The sequence below is a fragment of the Dendroctonus ponderosae genome, unplaced genomic scaffold (genome assembly GCF_020466585.1).
Source record: "Dendroctonus ponderosae isolate FM_Combo_2020 unplaced genomic scaffold, Dpon_F_20191213v2 Dpon_F_20191213_8, whole genome shotgun sequence".
Taxonomy (NCBI): domain Eukaryota; kingdom Metazoa; phylum Arthropoda; class Insecta; order Coleoptera; family Curculionidae; genus Dendroctonus; species Dendroctonus ponderosae.
Genome location: NW_026019016.1, coordinates 3,703,990 through 3,727,746, shown reverse-complemented (window position 1 = coordinate 3,727,746; position 23,757 = coordinate 3,703,990). Strand labels below are relative to the sequence as shown.

At 33.0% G+C, this 23,757-nt stretch overlaps 3 protein-coding genes across 4 annotated transcripts in view; 1 reads left to right on the top strand and 2 right to left on the bottom strand.

The window, feature by feature from the left end:
- Positions 1 to 23,757, bottom strand: part of LOC109546456 (cap-specific mRNA (nucleoside-2'-O-)-methyltransferase 1) — a 39,307-nt gene that overhangs the window by 2,385 nt on the left and 13,165 nt on the right. The gene's annotated exons all lie outside the window — the stretch shown is intronic.
- Positions 1 to 23,757, bottom strand: part of LOC109546457 — a 29,918-nt gene that overhangs the window by 5,050 nt on the left and 1,111 nt on the right. Inside the window, exon 1 of one of the 2 annotated variants that reach the window (XM_048669464.1) lies at positions 5,323 to 5,517. The exons of the other annotated variant lie outside the window; for it this stretch is intronic. The gene's annotated coding sequence lies outside the window, so the exon portion shown is untranslated. Of the gene's footprint in view, positions 1 to 5,322; positions 5,518 to 23,757 lie in introns of those variants that run through there. 2 annotated transcript variants of the gene reach the window in all.
- Positions 15,084 to 16,301, top strand: LOC109546460. The gene is made up of 3 exons (XM_019917426.2): positions 15,084 to 15,286; positions 15,559 to 15,841; positions 15,910 to 16,301. Exons 1-3 carry the CDS (start codon positions 15,101 to 15,103, stop codon positions 16,272 to 16,274), a joined length of 834 nt encoding a protein of 277 aa, XP_019772985.2. The 5' UTR covers positions 15,084 to 15,100; the 3' UTR covers positions 16,275 to 16,301.

Here is a 23,757-nt window from a genome sequence, read left to right as displayed (position 1 = left end):
CTTTACCAATGACCTACACCGTTTTTTCGCCATTTATAATGCAAAGAACTTAACAAATAATCACGCCTATTATTACGCGATTTGTTGAATACTTATTAGAACATAAAGAACACGATCGTCTTTCGACCTCAAAAAGTGAATGTAGGATGCTGGCTTTTATTTGTTTCTTTATTGCACTGTATTCAAACCATCCCGTAAGTTATAAAAACCGGCTTTAACTCATATACAGGCCAAAATTATAAATGCGAAAGAAGATTTTGCAATAAAAAGAACACGTTTATTTTTACATCATTCCAGAGAGAACTAAATAACCTTTTTAGAAAGTGAACCACCGATAAGGAAAACTTGGGAGTTTTCTCATAAAAATCTTGATTTCAAGAAGTTTTAGGTTTGCGTGCTTGTTTTTTGAAATGCAAAATCGACTCAAACATGACGCTGCTTTTTTCGAAGTATTTCAAGCCCCAGAATTCGTTTTGGCATCGTTCGATAGAGAATTGAAAATTCGATTCAGTCATAACAACATGAGTGAGGAAATTCGAGTAGTTTTGACCCAGAAAGCTAAATTTGTATATCAGACATTTATTTATTTTTTCAAGTGCCAGATTATGCCAAAATTTCACGTTTTCCGTGCCGTTTTTTGCTCGTATCTCGGAAGCAAAATGAGCAAGAACGCTCATTTTTACATCGTTCCAGAGAGAACTAAATGGCCTTTTTAGAAAGTGAATAATCAAAATGGAAAATTTGGTAGTTTTCATAAAAAAGTGTTGATTGGATAGAGAATTGAGCGTGAAAAAAGTGAGGAAATTCGAGTAATTTTGACCCAGAAAGGGAAATTTGAATATCATACATTAAGAGCGGCGGATCCACCTCTCAAGTCAGGGGTGGTCATGTAGTAGAAATTCGGCTTTTTGTTGTCTATGAAATTAGAAAAATTAATTTCATTGTCATCTCCTTGTCTCAAATCGTAAACTCTAATTTTTGGTTATCGATTATCCATTTAAATTATTGCGTACCCATTTGCGGACATCATGCATAATCTATCCAGAATTATTGAGATACTACCTGTCTATTAGCGGTTAATTGCAACTCGGTATAACTAATAAACATGAACGTGCGTACCTTAATTGCATCAAATCAGTATACCAACCTACCCAAGCTAATTTTCTTCAAGGATTTCGGTTTTCCTTTCGATAAAGTAACAGGATATCCTCCCAGTCGGATTTCTTTGTTGCTTTTACTGAATTATACTTGGATATAAATAGCTGGCGATTAAACGTTCTCAATTTATGAAAGAAGCCAAACAAAATAGACTAAAACAATATATTAAAAAGTAATTAACCAGTTAGCCTTAACGAAAAAGCGAGCAAAGTAGATTCCATGCGTTTCTCAACGCCAATCTGTGCACATTACACGACGAAGACTGGAAGGAAAAACTTGCCAATTGCGTTATCGCACATGTTATAAAAGAGTATTATTGCATATAATAATTTAACTACTTAACGACTGGACAATTATGGAGTTGGCTAGATGATTATTATTATGACTGTCTGGGAACATTTCTAAATAATATACACTGCTGGTATATACTTTTCAATTTATAAATAAATTAAAATATCGCAAATTATCTTCAGTTTTTGTTTAATAATTTAATTAAATGTCACGGCAATAATAAAAATACTAATGCAATAATAAAGTTAGCTTTTCCGAATTTTGAAGAAAATAGTTTTTTTAAGAAAAAGGAAAAGACTGAGAAAAGTTAAGAGTTTAAAAATTAAGGATATAGAAGGAAATAAACCGCTCGCTTAGCTATATATCTTAGCTCTAGCCATAGATCAGAGTATGGCATATGTTAAGAAACGAAGTAATAAGTCCATAGCAGAATACGATAAATAGATAATCAGAAAGAAAGAATATTCAAAGAAATTCACCAGCAGAAGATATGGAATTTGATACTTGAAACCAAAAAAAAGTTTATTCTCTTCCAGTTTTAACCCGAGATGATCTAGTTTTATGAATCTGAATCTGTGAACTGGATTTGTGATTTTATTACGATAGAGTTTCATTAAATGATTGTCTATCATTCATCTATTTTTTATGTTTTGCTTGAAAATACTGAGTTGTAGGTACAGATAAATTGAAAATAAACTTTTTCTGTCGAACTGAATGAAGAATCCAAAAATGATTTGTTGGATGAAAAAGCAATAGCGTATAATAAACGTGTTAGTACAGATGCCATTGAGAAAACAAAAAGAATAGTTTTTATTCCAAAATGTGCTACATCGGTGCCAGTTATTGTCTGCAAAATTTCCATTAAATATAGAAACCCGCAGTTTATAATCAGTCAGCTCATATTGTTTTCCATTCTTTACCGTTACTTGAAGTTTTGGCTGTGGAAACTGGAGCACCCTATATTTTAGTTTTTAATTGTTTTCCTGTACTACCCAGAGTAACTCATACAGAGGAACTACGCCCATTTCGAATAATTTGCATTAACAAGAAAAATTATACAGAAACCAGTAACAAAAAAGAAATACCGGGCATTTTCAGAAATATAAAATGAACATAATTAATGCACCTTAGTCGAGCTTTCTGAGGTGCAGAAAAACCGAATTCAACAAATTCCAGCTCCCTGTAGTAAAATCCGTTTACCATTTTACCTGTCTACCACTAATTGCATCGGCATAGTTTCGTAGTTTATTGGATCTCTGCACCTGCGGAATTGAGCAAGTCACACAGTGAGATAATATCAGATCTTATCCGAGAGATATCAACAGACAATAATGATGTTGGCCTGATCGTAATTGCTCTATAATAACCTACACTGTGACTAGTTTACTATTGCAGGAAGTTAAAATTTTACAATCATCCTGATTGAATTGCTCGACTAGAAAAAGTTAACAACCTAGTGTCAAGACTTGTGATAACTGCAATCTTAAGAATTGATTGATTATGCTTATACTTGACTTGATTAAATCACAATTTGTATCAAATACCTTCTAGTGTGATTCAACAGTCCTAAACAAGATTTGTGCAATGCTGAATATAATTTTAAATTTCGAAAACTTGACTCAGGAGCACAATCACTAGACACGAACCAAAACCCGACATGGAATGGCAAAACCTTTCAATCATGTCGATCGATTAACAAAAATTTTCGAAGTTTTTGCGGTACGCTAACAAACTTGCAGATTCGATGATGAAAGTGATCTGGTATGAAATTACGGCATTGCAAAGAAAGTACTTTTGGTGGGAAAATGGGGCAATCTGCGGCTAATGGTTTCATAGGTGAATCAAAGCCTAATGGTTCGGAATCAGGACGATTTACTAATTGAAATTTGTTACGCCAAGAATCTAGTCAAGATTTGTTGATTTTCGATGGAATTCTAGGAAAATTGGCTCAACATACAATTACATAAAAAATGTAATTCAGCGAGTCACTACTGGAAAACTCTCTCCCAGTATAAATTCCATTCGTTTAACTTGTTACTCTTAAATAAAAATATTCTCTTTATCATGCCGATTTATCTTTGCTAAACTAATTAATACGAAACTGCGAAAAAACGTTGCGTAACACACAGAAAACTACCGTTCACTCCACTAGTTAAGCTATTAAATGCCAAAGGACAAGATTTATAACGATTGTTTATTATCTCGCTCATTTGCCATAATTTATTTAAGTTTTTTCATGCAAGGTCTGCTACATATGGAGATCACTTAACAACGCAAACCATTCCCTAGATGCAAAAACCATCGATTTTATTATGCAAGTAAAGAAAATATTATCGCTTCTTCGATTCCCCGTTAACTGAACATATTCAACTTCCATTCATTTATTTATGTAATTTATTGGCATTTGTAAAGCTACCAGGAGCATAATTATCGTTACTGTATAATTAACATGGAAATATAGTCTAATTGTAGCTGAGTGAAATTTCGTTCAGCTCATTGTCGATACCCATTAAGCCTATAAATCATAGTAATTTAAGATGGGATAAATGAAAAACAATACGTCATAAAATAGCGGATTTTTGCGCTTGAGAACATCCGCAAAGAAACGCTAGTTCGAGATTTCACAATATTGTTAATGATGGAATCTGATAATATACATAAATATCTTAATTTCGTAGATTAAACTGCAAGATTTTTCTAAAATGCCTTTTTAATACAAAATTTACAAAGTTTTACAAAATAACATTCTGTGTGCTTTAATAGGTTATTTCGTTTTTGCGTATTCTTAGTTAGCAAAAAGCAAAAAAAAACTACAACTTTTGTCAGAGTCAATTGTGCCTCTGTAAGAGACCAAAAATCGCTCTAACGTTTTGTTTGTTAATCGTGTTTTTAAATTTACTGTTAAACCACATTGCCTTTGTTCTTTGAACAATATATTTGATGTTACTTTTATACTGGTTTCTGACAAAATAACTATTTCATATTAACAACTATATTTTTACTGTATTATAATTGATACCACACTGTTCCCCGTTTAGAGCCCTGAGGCTGACTCAAATTTAGCCGAAAAGTTGCTCCAAAGAAAATAATGTTTTATTTGCTACCATATTTTACGAATAACTTTAAAGGAATCTGAACTTTAAAGGAATGTTAATTTTGACCTTTCTGGTATTAGCTGCTTACTGAGCAACATTTACAGGAAGTTTGCTAAATCTGGAAACTATCGGCAAACAGACATATTATTTTGAAATTTCGAAAAACTGCTATAAAAATTGAAACATTAATTTTTTATGTACTTTTGATTGACCCTTGATTTTTTGCGGATCATTTCCAGACACCCTGTGTAATGAAAAAGGTAAGTAGCCACCGGCGCCCAGAAATAACAATATCTCAGTTCCTCGACTTTGAAGTTCCCGGTCTCGAATTAAATTTAGTTCTAATTTTTCACCGGCGAAGACACTAATGAACTTGCATACTTGTCACTACTAAAATACCTTGCAAGAAGGTATTTGAGTAGTTTCAACGGCTTCTTTTTAACATTCCCGCTTTACGTACTTAAGCTTATCTGATACACGTTAAATAATCAGCTAACTGTTTGTGTATATGACGGATTTGTCTTTTTTTCATGACGTTTTCCATACTTATAATGCGAAACATTCCCGGTCGTTGCAGTTCAAAATACGCTTTTCTCCAGCGCCTGAATTGTTCTTGCAATTTTGTCGGTCTCTATGGACGTGATTAGTGCTATTGGGAAAAATGACTGTTGTTATTTGTGCCTTTTTTCTTAGATTTTTGTTTTAATGAAATATGATGAACAAGCTTAGTGATTTTTATTGATTGCCGATGTTTTACCGTTCTTCTTATCCAACTTACCTATAAGAAATAAATATGATACATATGTATGTATCACACACACAAAAGCAGTAAACATTCAATCAATAATTCCACTGAATCTACATTTTTCACGCCATCATGAGCTTGGAATATATACGGAAGCATCACATAAAATGTTCAAATACAGCCTTCCACATGTTTGCATTGTAGTCTCTTTCAACGAAAACTAACAGCACAGCACAAAGGAAGTTTATTTGGACTTCTTTCCACACGGTAAATAAACCAAGATTAGGATGCAGATTTTTTGAAAAAAGCCGAGCCTTTTTCAATAAACAACCATTCAAATAGCATGTTGAAATTGTCTGGATGTTTGGGCCTTTGTTAAACCCCTTAGACATTGAATTCCTCTAAGTATCTGAATTTATTGCTTTCATAATTGCTCCGATAAGGTCGGTCTCCTTGGAACGAGTTTGGCTGCATTCTGGTATTAAATGAAAAATAAAATTTTATTGGCTGGTGAGGCGCCCCCAAATGGAATTCGGCTATTTTGGGCGAAATCCACCTTGGCATACTTAAAGCCGGTTGTTGAACAAACGCATCAAACTCGAAATTGACACTTTGGGCCCTGTAAGACTACCCACGCAAGTGATTGATCGAATTCAGGTTACATATTGCAAATAAATTAACATTCGGACCAAAGAACGAATGTGTAACATAAAAAGATTTACAACTCTTATTCCTTAAAATCAGRGGCGGATCCTGCTTTCAAGTCAGGGAGGGCTCATGTAATGTGTCAGGAAATTCGAGTAGTTTTGACCCAGAARGCGAAATTTGAATATCAGACACTTAGGTGCAAGATTATGCCAAMATTTYATGTKTTCCGYCCCGTTTTTGCTCATWTCTCGMARGCAAAATGAGCAAGAACGCTCATTTCAACATCATTCCAGAGAGAACTAAATGGACTTTTTAGAAAGTGATTCACTGATAAGGAAATGTTGGCAGTTTTCTYAAAAWGTSTTGAKTTTAAGAAGTTTTAGATTTGCGTGTTTTTTTTTTCTTGCAAAATCGACACAAACATGACGATGCKTTTTTCGAAGTTTCWCTAGAACCATTTGAGMCACAGAATTCGTTTTGSCACCGTTGGATAGAGAATTGAAAATTCGAYTMAGTATTAACAAYATGACTGAGGATATTCGARTARTTTTGACCCAGAAAGCKAAACKTGATATCATMCATTGAGCCAAAATGTTGGGATTGTGGGAAAGGATCAATTTTCTAACGTTCTCCATWRWTAGGGTCCATACGTCCTTATCTACAAATCGAGTACTTTAACAAMACTTAATATAGAATTTATTTTCCTTTTTCTTTMTTTCTTTTTATTTATTGTTTATTTTTTAGAAGTTTTCTAGCGTCTTGGGAACTGTGGTATGCTATATTTCTAATATTTACGGCTAATTTTACGTTATCAGTTTTTCCATGAGGTTAGGTTTACGTGAACTGGGTCTAATTAATTTACAAATTAAAACGATTATTTTCAAAAAGCGCATATGAAAGCCGATTTAACAGTACAAAAACTCAAAGTTTCAAAAGAGCGTACAAAATTAAGTATGCATTAGCGCGATAGTTTAAATATGTGTGAAATTGATTAATTGTAAATAAAAGAATTTCTTTCATAAAAAAAATTGAAAGGAATAATGAATTTGAAGAAAAGTAAACATACTTTAAAATAAGAATGTACATTTTGTCAGTACAGAAAACGCAGCAATTAAATGTTCTAGTGAAAAGAGCCAATTAAAATTATTGTTTAAAAAAGAAGTAAAAATCCTTTATTCTAAAGCTTAAGATCATATAGAGAAAGCTCAATTGAGATATTAACAAACAAGAACGCTTTAAATTTTATATACAGTTTAAATACCATTTTTTTCATTAGCAAATAAAAACGAATGATATAATCTTTAAGCAAAATTTGGCCGTTTAGGCAAGAATTGACTCTGGAGGCAAAGTTAACAATGCAACTGCATTTAAAAATAAAAAATAACCTGACAAAATCAGAACTTATGTTTGTTAAAATGAAAATGCAAAAACCGTGTCATACAAATTGCTCTAAATGCAGTAAAATTTTCTTTAGTTTTAACTTGAAAAGTGTTACAATTTTATTGAATGAGAAAAGAAAAGGTAGAACTGCGTGTAGTTGTTATTACATATATTATTTTCTTTCCTGGGCTCCAGCCACAGTGAATAACGATATAAACGAAATAAACGATATAAAAAAAAATTGTTTTCACACTGTGACTAAGGCCCAGGAAAGAAAATAATATTTGAGATATGGAATAAAAAGAAACTAAATACTTGATATGATATGATATGAAGATAGTTGCAGCTGTCTTCTTCAGCATATAAGAGCCAATTAGAAAAAAATATAATCATTAATTAAGAAAGAAAGTTACTATAGTTATTTTTGTGTTAAATAGTTTATACTTAAACAATATCACCAAGATTTTTCGACATTTCTTCTTCAGATGCCAACATTAGACACGCGGTTGCCAAAAACCGAAAAGCCAATAAGTGTTTAATCAGCACATAAAAAATTCATTTTTTTGGAACAATTTGAATTAATACAAAATTAGAAAGTGAGTATGGATAATATGAAACCATAAAATTGACCCCATTGTTATTGTGAAAATCCGCAAACAAAAAGTTGAAAACACTCCGGAAGAAAGGAAGTAAAAAATATAACATGTAAATATACGAGGTCTTCACTGTAACCAACTTTACATCGGTTGTGATCTTTTGAAGCAATCTGAACTGCCACCAAACAAATGGTTTAAGTTGTAAAATATACATTTCGTTAAAAACAGTTTCTTTTCAGAAAGATCAAGTGAAAATATATGAAACCATTAGATCTTCTGGCAAAAAAATGATCTCCTGTAAACCTGCCACACAGCAATTGGATTGAATAAAGCACATCGTTGCATTTAACCTTTTTCATCTCTCAACATTTCTGTACAATAAATATTTGAAAGCATTGACCTGAAACGCACACACCGACATTTGTTATTTCCATGCCAAGAAACAATTTCGCTGTTTGATGTTAATATCGAATTGAAAGCTTTAAGCCCCTGAGATTATGTTTACAAAAAAGGATCCGGGTAATAAACCGAGCTATCAGGAAAATCCTTATTGATGCCTCGCTCTTGCATTAGAGCAGATCTGAAGAACAAGAAAGATGGACGATGTTATTTGCGGCTTTTCAGCTTGTTGCTGACAACCTAAAATATGACACACTAAAGTTAATTCAGCATTTTAAATTAATTTCATGGCTTTTCGAAGTCTTAAATTTGGAGACGCCGTGCTCTGGAAATAGACAGGAATGCTTCGAGGATTTGTTTTCTTAGTCGTTGGATTTGTTGGAATTGGGTTTTAAAATAGGATTTTAATTTCTGACGGCCTGTCTATTTTGAAGCAGGACATAGGCAAGACGGTTCATTATTAAATATTATTGAATCCATCATTCCTATGTTTGCGACTCCACAATGCATCAGACGATTCTTCAGATTTCAACACTTTAGGCCATCAAAAAACCTTTTATGTCTAAAAAAATGGACGCTAAACGTCCGAACTTCTACAGACGATCACGCAATCTCACACAAGCATATCCACTTTAATTGTTGTAATTATTTACCGTATTCTTTTGTCCGAAATTCGGATTCATCGCCTTAAAGTATACACCTATAATGTCATTGTACTCATTGTACTCACATCACATGGTTCACTCTGGGAACCCTGTGAGTCACCTAACAGGATGACATTTTTTTGGAGAATTCATTGCTTTTCTTCCATTTTTACGTTACATTTCACTGATTTTTGCTTCCAAACTGACACAATTAGCACTGTACCGTTAGTGTATTAATCTTGATTATTGTGGATTGTAATTTTATTTATTTTTTGACAAATTATTGAAAAACCTTTTACAGTGCATTCTCATGGAAATCGATTTAAACATCATCCAAATAATTCTACTGGCTGCGACAAATGTTAGTTAATGTGAAAATAACGTTCTTTCAACAAATAATCACAAAATTCTAGTCTAAAGTGCACGATAAAATACCCGTCAAAAAATATATGTTTAAGCTAAAGCATAAGCTAAATATTTCATCAGAAAAAACTTACAAAATGTCACATTACCTCGAGCAACAACTGAAATGCTTCCTCATATTCCCCAAAGATGCAGCTAACTTTTACATATCCTGTATAATATTCGAACATTTTTTTGACCCATTTAAATGTATAAAGAATAAGACCAGTAGTCCAAATTACACAATTAATTTGTACTAAATCGCGACTGTCCAAATTAGGCCGACCATAAAAGGAGACATTCAAGAGCATCGATTGGAATGAGCAGTTGAAACCACTGGTCCTGATGTAAATGACGTTGTACAGAGCGATTCGGATGATAACAACAGTATAATTTATACTGTTGTTACCATTAATTTATACAGTCGTTAATTGTATAAAACCTCGACAAAAAATGGCGCTAAACAGAATGCTGTAGATATTCAGTAGCGGTTGCAGGAAGGACGACGAGATTTCTGAAGGAAAGCTATTAATGGATTTTTTATTTTAATTGCAATTTCATTACAGAGGAAGACTATTTCATCTGCTTGGACTTCTTCTAATGAAGAAGAAACCGTTGGTGCAGCGTGTGACAGTGATCGAACGCAACAGACTCAACAAAAAAGTTTTAATTTTTTGAATTTTGCCGGCAATAAATGTTTTTGCCAGTAACTGAACAGTTTCTTTCATCTAATCCCAACAAAACTTGAGTTTAAGCCGGAAAATGTATACCTAATTAAAATACGCAAGCGTAAGTTTCTTGCTTGCAATTAAAAAAAATATTTATCATGTTTTATCTCCTGTCTCTAAATCGCAGCTTCTATGTAGCTAAAAACGAATTTGTTATCAAATAATATATATAATAATATATTAAGGCTATAATTTTCATAAATCTCAAAATATCTTTCGAGTTCTTCAGTTATTGAGCAAATCAAATTAAGCCGTGGGCTAAATAGAGCCAAAAATGAAAAATTTGGCGTTCGAAATTTTCCAAATTTAGATTTTTGACTTTTAACTGAGTGTTTCACCTTCAAGGAGATTTTTTTAAGTAAATATTTTGAGCAATAGTTCCGTAGAAGAAAAGGAAAAAGATTGGAAACGGTATAATTTTTTCTGGAAAATATGTCTTTCGTCGACACGATTTGAATATCCAATAACTTGGATAATTTCGTTTTTAATCCTGCGAGTCGCTTATCTAGATGAAAAGCACCCAATAATTTCCAAAATTCGACATTTTAAAGATAAATATTTTATGACAGCAAGATAAATAAAGGACCTTCTTTAAAACTGTCTTTAAAAAAGTGAGATTGTTTGTATGTTTCTAAGTTATGTGTGTTGCAACAATTTATGGCTATGTTCGTTTCCAGGTGAGCAACGGTTTCATTGCTTGAAAAAAATAAAAGCTTGAAGAATAATGGTGCGAAACTGACTATGGGGTGCATTTAGTTGTGCAATACAAACTTTACGTTTCAATTTGTTATATTAAGACCTGATTCATTCCCCAAACATAAAAAGACTTAATAAAAACTGAAATTTCACTAATAAATTAAATTTTTCAAAATATGACCGTTGAAAGTTGATGGATAATGGATACCCCCTAAAATTCTCAGTAAGTAAGTAAAGTCAGTATCTACTTCACATTGTCCAGTGGTTTGTTACATCAATCGAATGATTACCCAACATTCGAATTATGTTTATTACAAAAAGCATCAGCCTAAATGCACCATGACGTTTATGAGAGGTGCAGAAATAAAATCGTGGAAATAAAAGGATTTTAGTGCCAAGAATTCCGAATTGCGGACATTCTAATTTTGCAATTGCGTGTCGACATGAAAGAAGAACGTTGGATTTGGAATAGGTCATCGAGGATGTTTTTAGGTTCGCTCTCATTTATAATGGGACAAAGCGAGCGTGGAATCTAGTTTTTCAACCCAATTGTATGCAGGACAAATGCACTTGGTTCGGGGAAATATCAGCAAATTGTATGGAAAGACGAATTCAGAAATCTTCAAAACTCCAGAACTAGCAAGTCGATCACCGACTTAATTTATACATTTCCATTTATAGAGGCTTTTATTGATTCAAAAGTATCTCAAATTGATGTTTGCCAAATTGAATAACATACATTTTCCTTAACAAAATATGAGTAAAATCAAGAAGGTGGATTGTACAGTGTTAAAATATTAAATACAATTTGGCCGAAAGCTTTCTTCGAAAGAAATCAAGATTATTATTATTAAATGTAAAGGTTGTAAATATTAACGTCTAATTTATTTTAAGTTTTAATTCGAGAACGTTGTTTTGTTGGACAATTTGATATGCATCAAAAATAAAGATAATTTTCGTGCAAGCTATGTTCTACTTTCGCATAAACTGTGCCATTTGTTGCGTGGGATTCCGAGATGGGAAGTTGTTTTGCTAAAATCAAGTTTGCAATAAAAATTTTACGATGGATCCGTTAGATAAACGTTGGCAGATATTTATCTTCAACCTCTTCAGTGTCATCTTTCTTTCTCATGATAATTTCGCTAGTCAAGTAGTATAAAATTTTCTTGTCCAGCGACCGGCTAAATAATTTTCAAATTAAATCAGCAACAACTAATTCCAACCGCCAATAAATACTCATTAATCAGTACAAAAAACATTTGTTGACAATTTACCTGTATAACGGAGAAACTAGTTTTTATAATAAATTAGATTGAAACCTTGTCCTGGTTTAATTCATTTAGAGACATATTTTTAGAAGCAAATAAAAATCGGCTAGTCTTTTCCATAAATTTGAATTAAACATTAGTAGTTATTGCAAATAATGGTCATACTCTCGGGTAAATGGACCTATTTACTAGCATGTGAGATTTAATGAATAACAAGGAATTTACTATACAAAATGTCCCAAGTAAACCGAACCAGAATTGTTTCCTGGGTTGTTAAAAAGTGATGCAAAAATACTCAGACACACTTTCACTCCCTGAGCAGAGGATGGACCACCCTTGATATTTTTAATGAAAGAGGGTATCCGAGTGATGCAAAATAATTAATGTTTTTTGGGGGTCTAGATGCTGCTACAATAATTTTATGTTTGTTTTAAATGTTTAAACTTTAAAAATTTTGAAGAAAAAATGTGTTGTAAATTCGAATAGTTAATCAGCTTTTTTTGAAAGACCGTCGCACATACTATCTTTTGTTAGAGTTCACGAATATGAGACACTATTTTGCTTTAACATTATTTATCTTAAAAAACATTTTGTCCTTGTTTAGGTCTGTCTATTTATTATATATTCTACACTTATTTTGCCTCGCGCTCCATCTTAATATATGTAATTCATTATTAAAGTAGCATTTTCGAAAATAACTCTATATTCTGTGTTTTCATTCAAATTTAATTACACATAATTTTTGTAACTAAATTATTATTGAAGAACAGTTGATCTTCCAATCTCACCATCAGAGTAACTAAGAATTTTGAGAATTTATTTTTTTTTATATATTTCCGGTATTAGTAATGAAACTTATACATCAGGATAGCATAGAGGATCGAAATAATCAGTCATCAGTTGAATGAGTGACCATTGTGATAGCATTATGTGGCCCATTTATAAACTTTCAGCTTAAAAACGCTTTTCTGCAATTTCCTGAATCATTATTTTCTGCTCTAAACCGCCATTAGTTTTGAAAATATAGACAGAATCATGTTCCTGGTAGGATCAGGAAAAGGGGCAGTTTTCACACAAAAAGCGAATTTCGAATATTCCATACAAAGTTACATTTTCCTGTTTTTTTATATTTCAAACTTGAGCTTCTATGGTGATTAATAAAATACACATTTAACTTTTTTAACAAGGGTATCATAGGAACATTATTTGTACATACGACGTACGGCAAAAGCAGCCTAATTATTTCCGGAATACCATTTTGGAGTCATTATTTCTGCTGTTACGTGACAGACCGAAATAATACGTTTTGTTTTATGCCACTGACATGCTGCGTGGGTTTTACTATATTAATTAGGAAGATAATCTAGGCATTCTTACAAACCGTTTTTCCTTTGGTTTATGCGAAAAATTCGACTGAATACTAAAAACATATTTCTCCCAAGATTCGTCCTATTCGTTCCAGATATATGGGTAATCTTGAATAACGACCTTTCCAAGAAAAGGTGAGGAGACTTTCAATGTGCAACACGCAAGGGCAAATAAACGTGGCCACCGAATTCAAGCGGACAAAATTGATGCCTTTTAACTTAAAAAACTATGCTATTAGTACTCTGATATAACATTTATCAAAGACACTAAAAATAGCTACTTAATTGTGTTAGAAGAATCCATAACCCGATGGATGTCAAGTGCATCGAGATGCGAAATCGAAATTCAACTTTTTACATCTTTTAACAATCTGCTCAGCTGAGACTCCAAGGTGAAGGGGAAAAGCACACAGCATTGTGACACTTAGTTCACAACTCTATGTAAAGCAAGTGCGATATGCAAATTGTGAGGAAGTTACTAAAATAACACGTTAGGTTACATCTAGACTTCCCATTGTGTGTTGTGCATTCAACGTACAACGGATACCAAAAACGGATGTGCTCATCGTGGAAACAAAGAACAAACCGATGTTATCGAACGTGAACTGAAAGAAAATTATCTTACATAATTGACCTTTAGTATTTCGAATTTGCAATTTACACCATTTGAAATTGTTTTCATTCGAAATTATTTATGAAATTCCAAACAAATTTCATAAATTGTTTAAATACATACATTGTCCGCGGTTCCGAACAACATTGTAGCGCTTAATAATATTTCTATTTGGTTTATCTGGAATAGTTACAAAGTTGTGGTGATGCAAAACATACTAATTGTTGCCCTAAATGAACATAATTAAAATATTTGGTCAGCAAACAAGTGTATTTAGTTGTTGAAAACATTACAAATTACAATTTCCACAAAAATGTGCTCGAATGCTTTGCCACGCTCATCTGGTTTAACATATTTTTAACGTGCGATGGCAAATTTGTTTATTTGATTTTCATTTGATTAGTTGCTATAATTTTAACCCAGTTAGCTGTGAAAAGCGCATTACTTCTAAGTACTGAAGATATTATCTTTTCGAACTGTTTATTACCAGTTAACTGCTCTATAAGTGTGAAAAGCGCAGCAATAGAGAACATTGAATAAAAACTTAAATAAAACTATTCCTCAATGGTTACGCACACTGTTAAATAGTCAAGTGCATCACAAGCAATCAGTGACGCTGAATAATGAATACATCATTGAAATATGCCATGCGAATGAAATAAATAAAACGTCATAAAAAGACCCGAAGGAATAGAAAAGTGAATCCAAAAAGCAGAATTAACAAACATTATTTATAGGAAACTAATTAACACTTCATCCCAATCTTTTGCATGTGAAGCGCCACCACACGAATGTGACATTACGCAATGAAAAAATAATTCTAGGTCAATTTAGCAGATCACAAGTTTTGTGATAAAAAAAAATCCAGCATGTATCTCCGGAAAAAATCAAGTTTTTTTTAATAATTCGCTCTTGAAATGTGGTCTTACCAGAAGAGATAACAGAACGAAAATAAGGTTCATTAAGAAAATCAAGGCTGTCTGCAAACTACGTAAATCACTAACAGTAATATCTGATATATCTTCTTATCGTTGTTTGCCAAACATTCCGCAGTGGAAGAGTTTCCATAAATGTGGCAATTTACTTGGCGATCCTCTCAGTGCAATTTCCTCATCATGGACCATCAAGTCAAAATTGAAAGGTTACAAGAACTTATTGCGGGCAGCATTCCTGGAGAGTTGACTGAACAGAAAGTCACTACTCTGCTACCCCCGGGGGAGAATTATGGAAGCATTATATACCAAGTGGATTTTAAAGTGAGTCGTAGTATTACTATTAAGAAACTTTCATTGAATTTTCAAGAAACTTTTTTGTATTAAGTAAATTTGTGGTCAAGATTCATGCGTCTTTTTCCCAGTTTCTTCTTGCGTTTTCATGATAAACAATTTTAAGAATTAGTGCCTCCCACACACAAACATAGAATAGGAACAAACACAAAAAATTTAGCGATACGTAAAAAATGCACAAGGATAATAACAGGAAAAAAACATTTCATACAATCAATCGCTCTCTCAATGGCGCCTTTCAGATGAAGATAGATGGTGAGAAAAAGAGCTACCATGCAGTGGAAAAATGTACCCCGCTCAATAAAATTACTCAAGAATTCTTTAACACTCAAGAAACATTCAGAGCGGAAATTGGCTGGTACACCACCGTCATACCCACTTTGAAGACCTTTGCTAGGGACCAAAGTTTCGGCAGGAAAATAGATTTTTTCCAGGAATTTTATGGAGGCAGAATTAGTTTGGATGCTAAAAGTGATTTCGTGGATAAACATGGAGTGATTTTGACCGAAAACTTGAAGCAAAGAGGTAAAAAAGACACTAACAAATTATTTAACAAAAGAACATCCGTTTTAAAGGAAAGAAATTGATTGTAGGTTTTCACAACATTGATCGTTATGTGGGTTTTGATGCGCCAACAACCTACTCTATTCTGAAAAACCTTGCGACATTTCACGCCCTTTCTATGGCAATTCGTGGGAAAAACCCTGTTCTATATGAAAAAAACTTGCAACGTTTCTGCACCAGGTTTGGTGCCAATCGAGCCAAAGAAGTGTTCCAGAACTCCATTTTAGAGCTATTAAACAACCTCCCTGAATTCGCATCTCATATGGATACAATCAGGAAAGTTGTAAAAGAATCCTGCCAATTTGAAAAGAAAACAACTCGAGAACCGTGGGTAGCGATCGTACATCAGGACTTTTGGTGTAACAACATTATGATTACTGGAGGAAAATGTTAAAAAAATATAATTTTGGATCTACAAGTACTTGACGAGGGCAGCCCAGCTGGGGATGTAATATTCTTCCTGCTAACTTCCATACAGTTCGAGGTAATTAAGGAAAAGCTGGATGAATTTATAAAATTCTACTACAACCAGCTGATGGAGAACCTCGAAGGCCTCAATCTAGACACTTATTGCTATCGCTTCGACGATTGCTTAGCAGAAATCGCCATTGATGTGAACCGGGCAGAATACGTTCACGCTTTAGGTCACACAATGATCATCTTCCAAGAAAAGGGATCTTCATTTTATGACTCTTCCGATGCCGAGTGTAAGGACGACCATTTCGAACAACTGAAGTGGACTCCGAAGCAAAAGCAAATTGAGAAGTTCAGATGGATTTCAATGGAAGCGATACAGAGGAAGTGGATCTGATGTTAAAGCAGATTTTTTTGGTTAAAGGTGGTCCTGTTTCGATCGATTTTTTTAGGCGAACTGTTGTTGGCTTTAACGGACGCCAATGATACAAACAAATAAAAACCACTCGACAAGCTCACTGGTCGTTACCGCCGCCCTGTCTACCGGAACCACGGTTTTTAAATTCGCTGACTAAATTTTTATTCGTAGTATTAGCACTGCTTTTACCGTAATATTTCATGGGAAAGGAACCTTACAGTTGTATCAAAAACACAATTTGCCGGTGAAGACGCTTCCTCAGACAACCACAAAAAGCCACTAGTCAGAATGTCTGAAGAAGAACAAAAACATGGGATTTAATTAACAAGTGTGAAATTAAACAAGAAACATGGAAAACAATACTTTTATACATAGGGGGATGCAAACAAAAGAAGTCACTGTTCGCTGATGATAATCAAGCGATTGTTTTTTGTGATTAAGCCAATATTTTGACAAACTTTGCAGCAGTGAGTTTTACAATGTTGGAACCTTCATAACTTGAAGCAAAATATTACAGACTGCTTCAGTTTCAAATTGCTGGGTTTGCAGTTTTTATTGTGTTTCCACCAAAAGTTTTCCAATAAATTGTTAAGGAGAGTTATTAATAATATTATAATAAGAAGTTTATCAAGAAGCTCGCACAATTTTATATAGATTGTTATGTCTAAAATATTTTGTATTTTTACGCGCTTCCTCACTAAAAACACGGTTTGCTTGATTAAATTTTGCGACACTACATCGATTGATTTAATTAAATAAATTTTAATCCATGTAACACAAAAAAAATTGAAAAAACAGTGTATCAAATAATAAACTTGCGAATCATTTCAAACCATCGTATTGGTGGACTGAGAATCTAAACTAACAGTCTGAAAATGTACCATTAAATGTACAGTAATTGCTTTAATCATTGCTAAGCAATGTCATGGTCGAGTTGCTTAAACTCTGGCTTGTTTAATTTAAGTAAAAATTACAAGCTGACATTTTATACTTTATAAAAAAAATTGTTCAATATGACAAACATTTTGAATTTAACAAAATTTTTCTTATATGGTGATAAAAGCTTTAAACATAGTATTTTATGCTATGCTATAGTTTCTATTTTCGCATTATGCATCAATAAGCAAACAATTTTCATGATTTGTGTATGTATTAGCGCCCTGATTGAGGTATTTCGTTCATAGGCCCAAAAAATATATATAGTAGGAAACATGTGACAAACAACATGCATTTTTTGGTGGAAAAAAGCAAAAACAACGGTTCCTCTTCAAATCACTTTTTTGGCAAGAATCCAAGAAACACACAGTACGTTTTTAAGCTCTAAGAATAGAAGTTTCATTCAATTAGCGCCAACACAAGTGTGTATTTCAGTAAGAAGTTTGAATATACATAATATCAGGAAAGAAACACCGATATTTTAATGTATAATCTACTTGATTAATCTTAAACAAGTTTTGCAGATTTTAAGCGGTTTAAGCCTAAGGAAGATCTAAGGACTAATCACAGCGCTTTTGGTAAATTGCTGACAGATTTATGAAAAATTAAGTTGCTCTGAAGAACGAAACGTTTGATTTTTGTATTTCGACTTAGTTAATGGCGTTTTGTAGAAAATCAAAGGGTGCATGATAAAGTTGAATAGAAATTACCTAGTTTTGATATTAGGTCAAGAAAAATTTTAAACAACTGCCAAAATTTCCTAACAATAAATTGGTGCAATATAATTATAATAAGGCTGGAAGTTGACTCTTCCTTGCAGGACACGAACGTTCTTATTAAAATAACCCAAGAACCAACAAAAAGTTCTCACAAAACAAATAAATATTGCCAATGGCAATTTCAAAACAACACAGTATTAAAGAGTAAATAAACCGATTCAACGAAATAATTTTAAACCTTGAAACTTTCTAGTTATTGACCTGGAAAAGTATAATTTATATGACATACATTTCGCGTAATTCAATCTTTTTAAGAAATATTCAATTTAATTTACCTTAGAAGTAGATTAATAACGAAAAACAAAATAGTTTGTGGCATAAACACTGTTCGGCAAGCGCTTCTCGCCAATAAATAAATTTGCGTTAATGTTTTGAAGTACAAGTTTAGAGCCAGTGGTTAAAATGAAATCGTTTTGAAAAATAAACTAAAAGTGATGCTAATTCCTGCAGTTTCAGTGAGCAAAAAATACGTTTCTAGTGTGCGTTTTGCTTCTACATTGAAAACTCTGAATATTTAAAACGAGAAGCAGTTGCAGGATCAGAAAGAAAAGTATTTTCAAAAGAAGTAATGGAAACTGCGGCAAAACAGAAAAATCGAATAAAGCGCTTGATTAGTTGAGCCTAAATTAAAACAGGAAAAAGTTTTTTGATCCAATAAAGCAATGGATGACAAATTTGCGTTTTCATTGTCCAAACTTCGCACAATTTTACACCGAACAAAAAGCAAACATTATTTTCGTCTAAGAAATAAAAATCTTTAAAACAGTATTTCTTGGTATCTTCTAAACTAAATTCAACAAACTGTTTAAGTTTAAAAACTCGGATTTTTAGTGCTTGCTGCAAAAACTCCCACAACGTTCAATCAGTTTTTTTTAAATAACCCCCTTTATCTTTTTCCACTGTCCGTAAAACAGTCCTAGTCGGATAAAGAAAAGAACGGACATTGTTTTCAACATTATCTCTCCTTATTTACATGCGGGTTGGGGTGAGAGAGGGAACGACATGTCGTGACGTGATTCGTCAAGTGGAAAAAACAGTTTCCGGTAAAAATGAACAACGAAGGTCTTCTAAAACTGATTAAGCTCGTAAAGGTGCCATTTTATGCAGATTTTCCATTGAAAAACTAGAAAATTTCAAGGATCCCCTAAGAGCATCCTCATTTCGTTACTCATCACTTTGTAATGTAAATTTGAAGATTCTGACATAACAACAATATTAGAATTAGTAACAATTGCAGGATTGATTAATGAAAACACATGCACCAACATAATAGCATTTAAGCGGACTTGATGTGTGATAAATTAGGAAAACTTTGCTCAACATGTAATAAATAATGAAAAGGCGCTTTCACTTCCCAGGATGTTTAAAAGTTTGGGAAAATTTCGCGCGAAAGTATCAGATCTGATGCATTGTTTTTGGCTAATTAACGAATCAGCAACCTGCCTCTGTGTTTGCCAATTTTTTCGCTGCAGGAACAAACTATTCGTCACACGGTATTTTTTTTCAAAGGATTACAATTTTGAATACGCACTATATCCTATTGTTTGCCAATAAGCCTATTGCCAACTAGTAGACACCTTTCGTTTTGCTTTATATACAGTGTGGACATAAAGCGAAACAGGTGAGTTTTTCGGGTTTTTCGGAATTTCCAGCAGACGTTTCGCAAGCACGGCTGGTTTGCATCTTCAGAGGTTGTTTGGGCAAAAGCTTAAACTGAACTGATCACTGAAACATTAGTTCAAGTTAAAGCTATCTAAGAAACAACCTTTAAAGATGCAAAACACTCGTGCATGCGAAACGTTCGCAAGTAATTCACGACGGTCTAAAAACCCGAAAAACTCACCAGTTTCATATTAAATTAAAACAGCTGCAACACGTCAAAGGTATCCAAATCTGAAGTTGCCACAAAAAATTGCGGCAATTTTTCTTATTGGTACATCTGTTTGAACTTTATTTCATATGTTCCATACTTTACGTTCACACAATCAAGAACATTACAATCTTAATTCAAAGAAAATTAATTTAATTTAATGGGAAAAGTGTTCTGTTCCATAAAAATTCAAAGTTTACTGCATAAGTGTTAATTAGTGTATGAAAGTAAAGTATTACTTAACGGTGTTTACAGAAGAACGAAGATTTACCGAGTTCGAGATAAATATGTGGATTGCTGAAGAAAAATGACACGAACATAAATATAGCACAATTTTTATGTGTACTAAGTAAAGTATTATGCAAATTTATTGAATTAAAAGCGTTTTTGGGTTTTTACGCCGTCGTGATTTAGAATTTCTTCCTGACGTGTCAAGACCTAAATCCCGAAAAATTCCAAGAAAACTCTTTTGAATACAATAAAATGTTCCTAAATACCACCACGCGAAATTAAGAGTTTTAAATTAATTGTCAAAATGTAAAAGATGCAAATGGAGAATAAGGAGAATAATCATTTTTTTTATGGTTCCAAGGATTAGTCAGATAGATAGATGTAAGATACGGCGATAGTTTTATATATTACTCCACCGTTTTGCTCATATCTCAAGAAGTGAAACTTCACTTGAAAAATGACTCACACAAAAGGCAAAAATATCAAAACAACTATTAGAATTACGCGGTAAATTGGGAAAATTTTCGGCAAACCTCAAGAACCGTTTGCGTCCGTTTTCCTATCCCAATATAGACTGTTAAAAACTCTTAGGAACTTAGGGAACAAGTGGATTGAGAAAATAAAAATAATTTGCACGCAAAAAAAGAAGAAAGGTAAATTTTTTCCTGCAAAATTCGAGTTTAGACGAAAAGTGAATCCCATCTTTTCTATGCACTTTGAATGCACTCAGAATGTGCCTATTGGTTTTAGTTTTGGAGATATTTTTTTGGAAATAACAACTCTACATGTTCTCACAAATCTGGCGATTGAAAAATCTCAACTGTAAAAGCTGATTTTCAATTCAAAAATTAAATATGTAGTAAAAATTGAGCAAAGTCTCACCGCAATTTCGGCTTTCATACACTAGATCCGGACAAAATGCTTGTCCTAAGAGGTTTAGAAGTTTCGCGAAGAAATCGCCCGCAGATCCAGAGGAAAAATACTAAAAACTCACTACAGGCTCGTATGAGAGCGTATCCTTCAAACCTCTGTACATTTTACATATTTGCTGTTTCTTTAGGTCGCTAAAGTGACTAATAAGGACTCACTTTACCGAAAAAGTGAATACCAATTCTTTTATGGGTTTATGTGCTTTTATTTTATAAAAATCCACTCAACTTCAAATAAGTAACCCACTGAAAAATTTTGGAATTTTGGAGGTTTTTGTAAAAAATCACCACTGGATCTCTTTTGATATCCGCACCTTTTTTTATCAAGAGCAAGATCAAGAGAGATCAAGAGAATCCTATAGTTTTTAATTTAAAAAAATGTAAAAATTTCAAGCTTTTGAACCCTCCAAATACTGGGGTAAAAAACTTTTTTGGATTTTCGAAAATTTTCCTTCAAAAGGGCTAAATTGGCCAAAATACATGCCTCAAAAAGTTCAAAATTAAAATCTACTTAATGAAATTATTTTAAACAGACTGCTAACAAAATCCTCCATCCAAGCTACCACAAGACAGTTAATCTCGCCCAATTAACAATCAACTTATTTGCTATTTCCATACAAGTTGATAACATGAATCAAATAACCGATGGTTGAAGGAAATAGACCCTAATAGTTTGGATTAACTATCAAAACAAAGATAAACTAAAACAAACATTTCAGCTTCCAGTCAATGACATCAGACAATGTATAAGCATGTGAATTTGCTATTTTTGCGTATTTTGGCGAAAATCGTAGATTCACTGACGTGTCAGGTCAGTAAAGTAATTCGATTCAAGTCAGGTCTTAATAGCTTAATGGGTTCATAGACTCTAAAAATCAAATAAAACCAGCTGCTGATTGAATGGGAAAAGGTTCTTTGGTCGGACCCCTCATTCTTTCAAACGGGTTCATTTCCTGTGATTTGGGCACATCTTTCTCATCAAAAGAACATACTCAAGTTTTTGCTTTGTGAATTCAACGTATCAAAATCGTTAAATTAAGGTGTGAGCACAGAAGGAGTAAAAGTATTAACAGTGCAACATAAGTAAAAATTTACGGATTATATTGCAAAATAGTTACCTACAAAAATTTACGATTGCACTTACCAAATAAGAAAAAATGGCTGAAAAATGCCTCAACTTGAAAAAAAAAACGTTAAAAAAATTGACTAGGATATAAGAAATTAAAATAACATTGCAACGATTTATTTGAAGAAAGTCTAACAAATTGTGGCTGAATTTCCACTTAAAACCTGTGAGTTCGCAGTTAAAAAAAAATATTTGAAGAATTGAACATAAAGCAAATTTTTAAACATAAACAATTAATTTGAAGGCCCCCGTTGGATCAATCAAATGTATATTTTTTTAAACCACAATTACAGATTGCATATTGGGTTGAAATTTAAAACATCTACTTTGTATCTACCTATAGGAAAAAATATGTATCGAATTATCTTTAAAGGACACCCTCTATGTAGACGCCAGAAAAATAACGAGGACTTCAAAATGTTTGATAAATTAACATTAGAAGACTTACAAGAGAAATGCACATAAATGTTTATTTGGTGCATTGATCATCAGTAAATCAGCGAACTTTAGGTGAAAACATATTTTATTTGGATACAGCTGCAACCCTTAGGGTAAGACAATATTTAAAGAGCTTGGAAAGGTTGCTTTAAACTATCGAGTCGAAACCTAAAAGCGTTGATTGAAAGAGTATAAACGCTAAAAGTATGGGGCAAGGGTGGATCCAGCTTTAAATTAAGGGGGGGGGGGGTTATGTAGAAAAAATACAGTCTTCTGTTGTCTATGAAATTAGAAAAATTATCGTCGTTTCGTGCAAGGGTGGCGTAAGATTATTGCAAAATTTCATGTTTTCCGTCCCGTTTTGCATTTTTCTCGGAAGCAAAATGAGCAAGAACGCTCGTTTTTACATCATTCCACAGAGAACTAAATGGCCTTTTTAGAAAGTGAACCATCGATAAGAAAATGTTGCAGTTTTCTTAAAAAATGCTTGAATTCAAGAAGTTTTAGATTTGCGTGGTTTTTTTTTTGAGTTGCAAAATCAACTTGAACATAACGCTGTTTTTTTCGAAGTTTCTCAAGAACCATTCGAGCCACAGAATTCGTTTTGGCATCGTTGGATAGACAATTGAAAAGTCGATTCAGTCGTAACAACGTGAGTGAGGAAATTCGAGTAGTTTTGACACAGAAAGCAAAATTTGAATATCAGACACTTAGGTGCAAGATTATGCCAAAATTT

Bases quoted from the DNA above. Each gene is read 5' to 3' on its own strand.
- LOC109546460 (XM_019917426.2), top strand. From the start codon at position 15,101: ATGTGGCAATTTACTTGGCGATCCTCTCAGTGCAATTTCCTCATCATG. The intron at 15,287-15,558 runs GTGAGTCGTAGT...GGCGCCTTTCAG, and splicing joins TATACCAAGTGGATTTTAAA to ATGAAGATAGATGGTGAGAA. The intron at 15,842-15,909 runs GTAAAAAAGACA...AATTGATTGTAG, and splicing joins CGAAAACTTGAAGCAAAGAG to GTTTTCACAACATTGATCGT.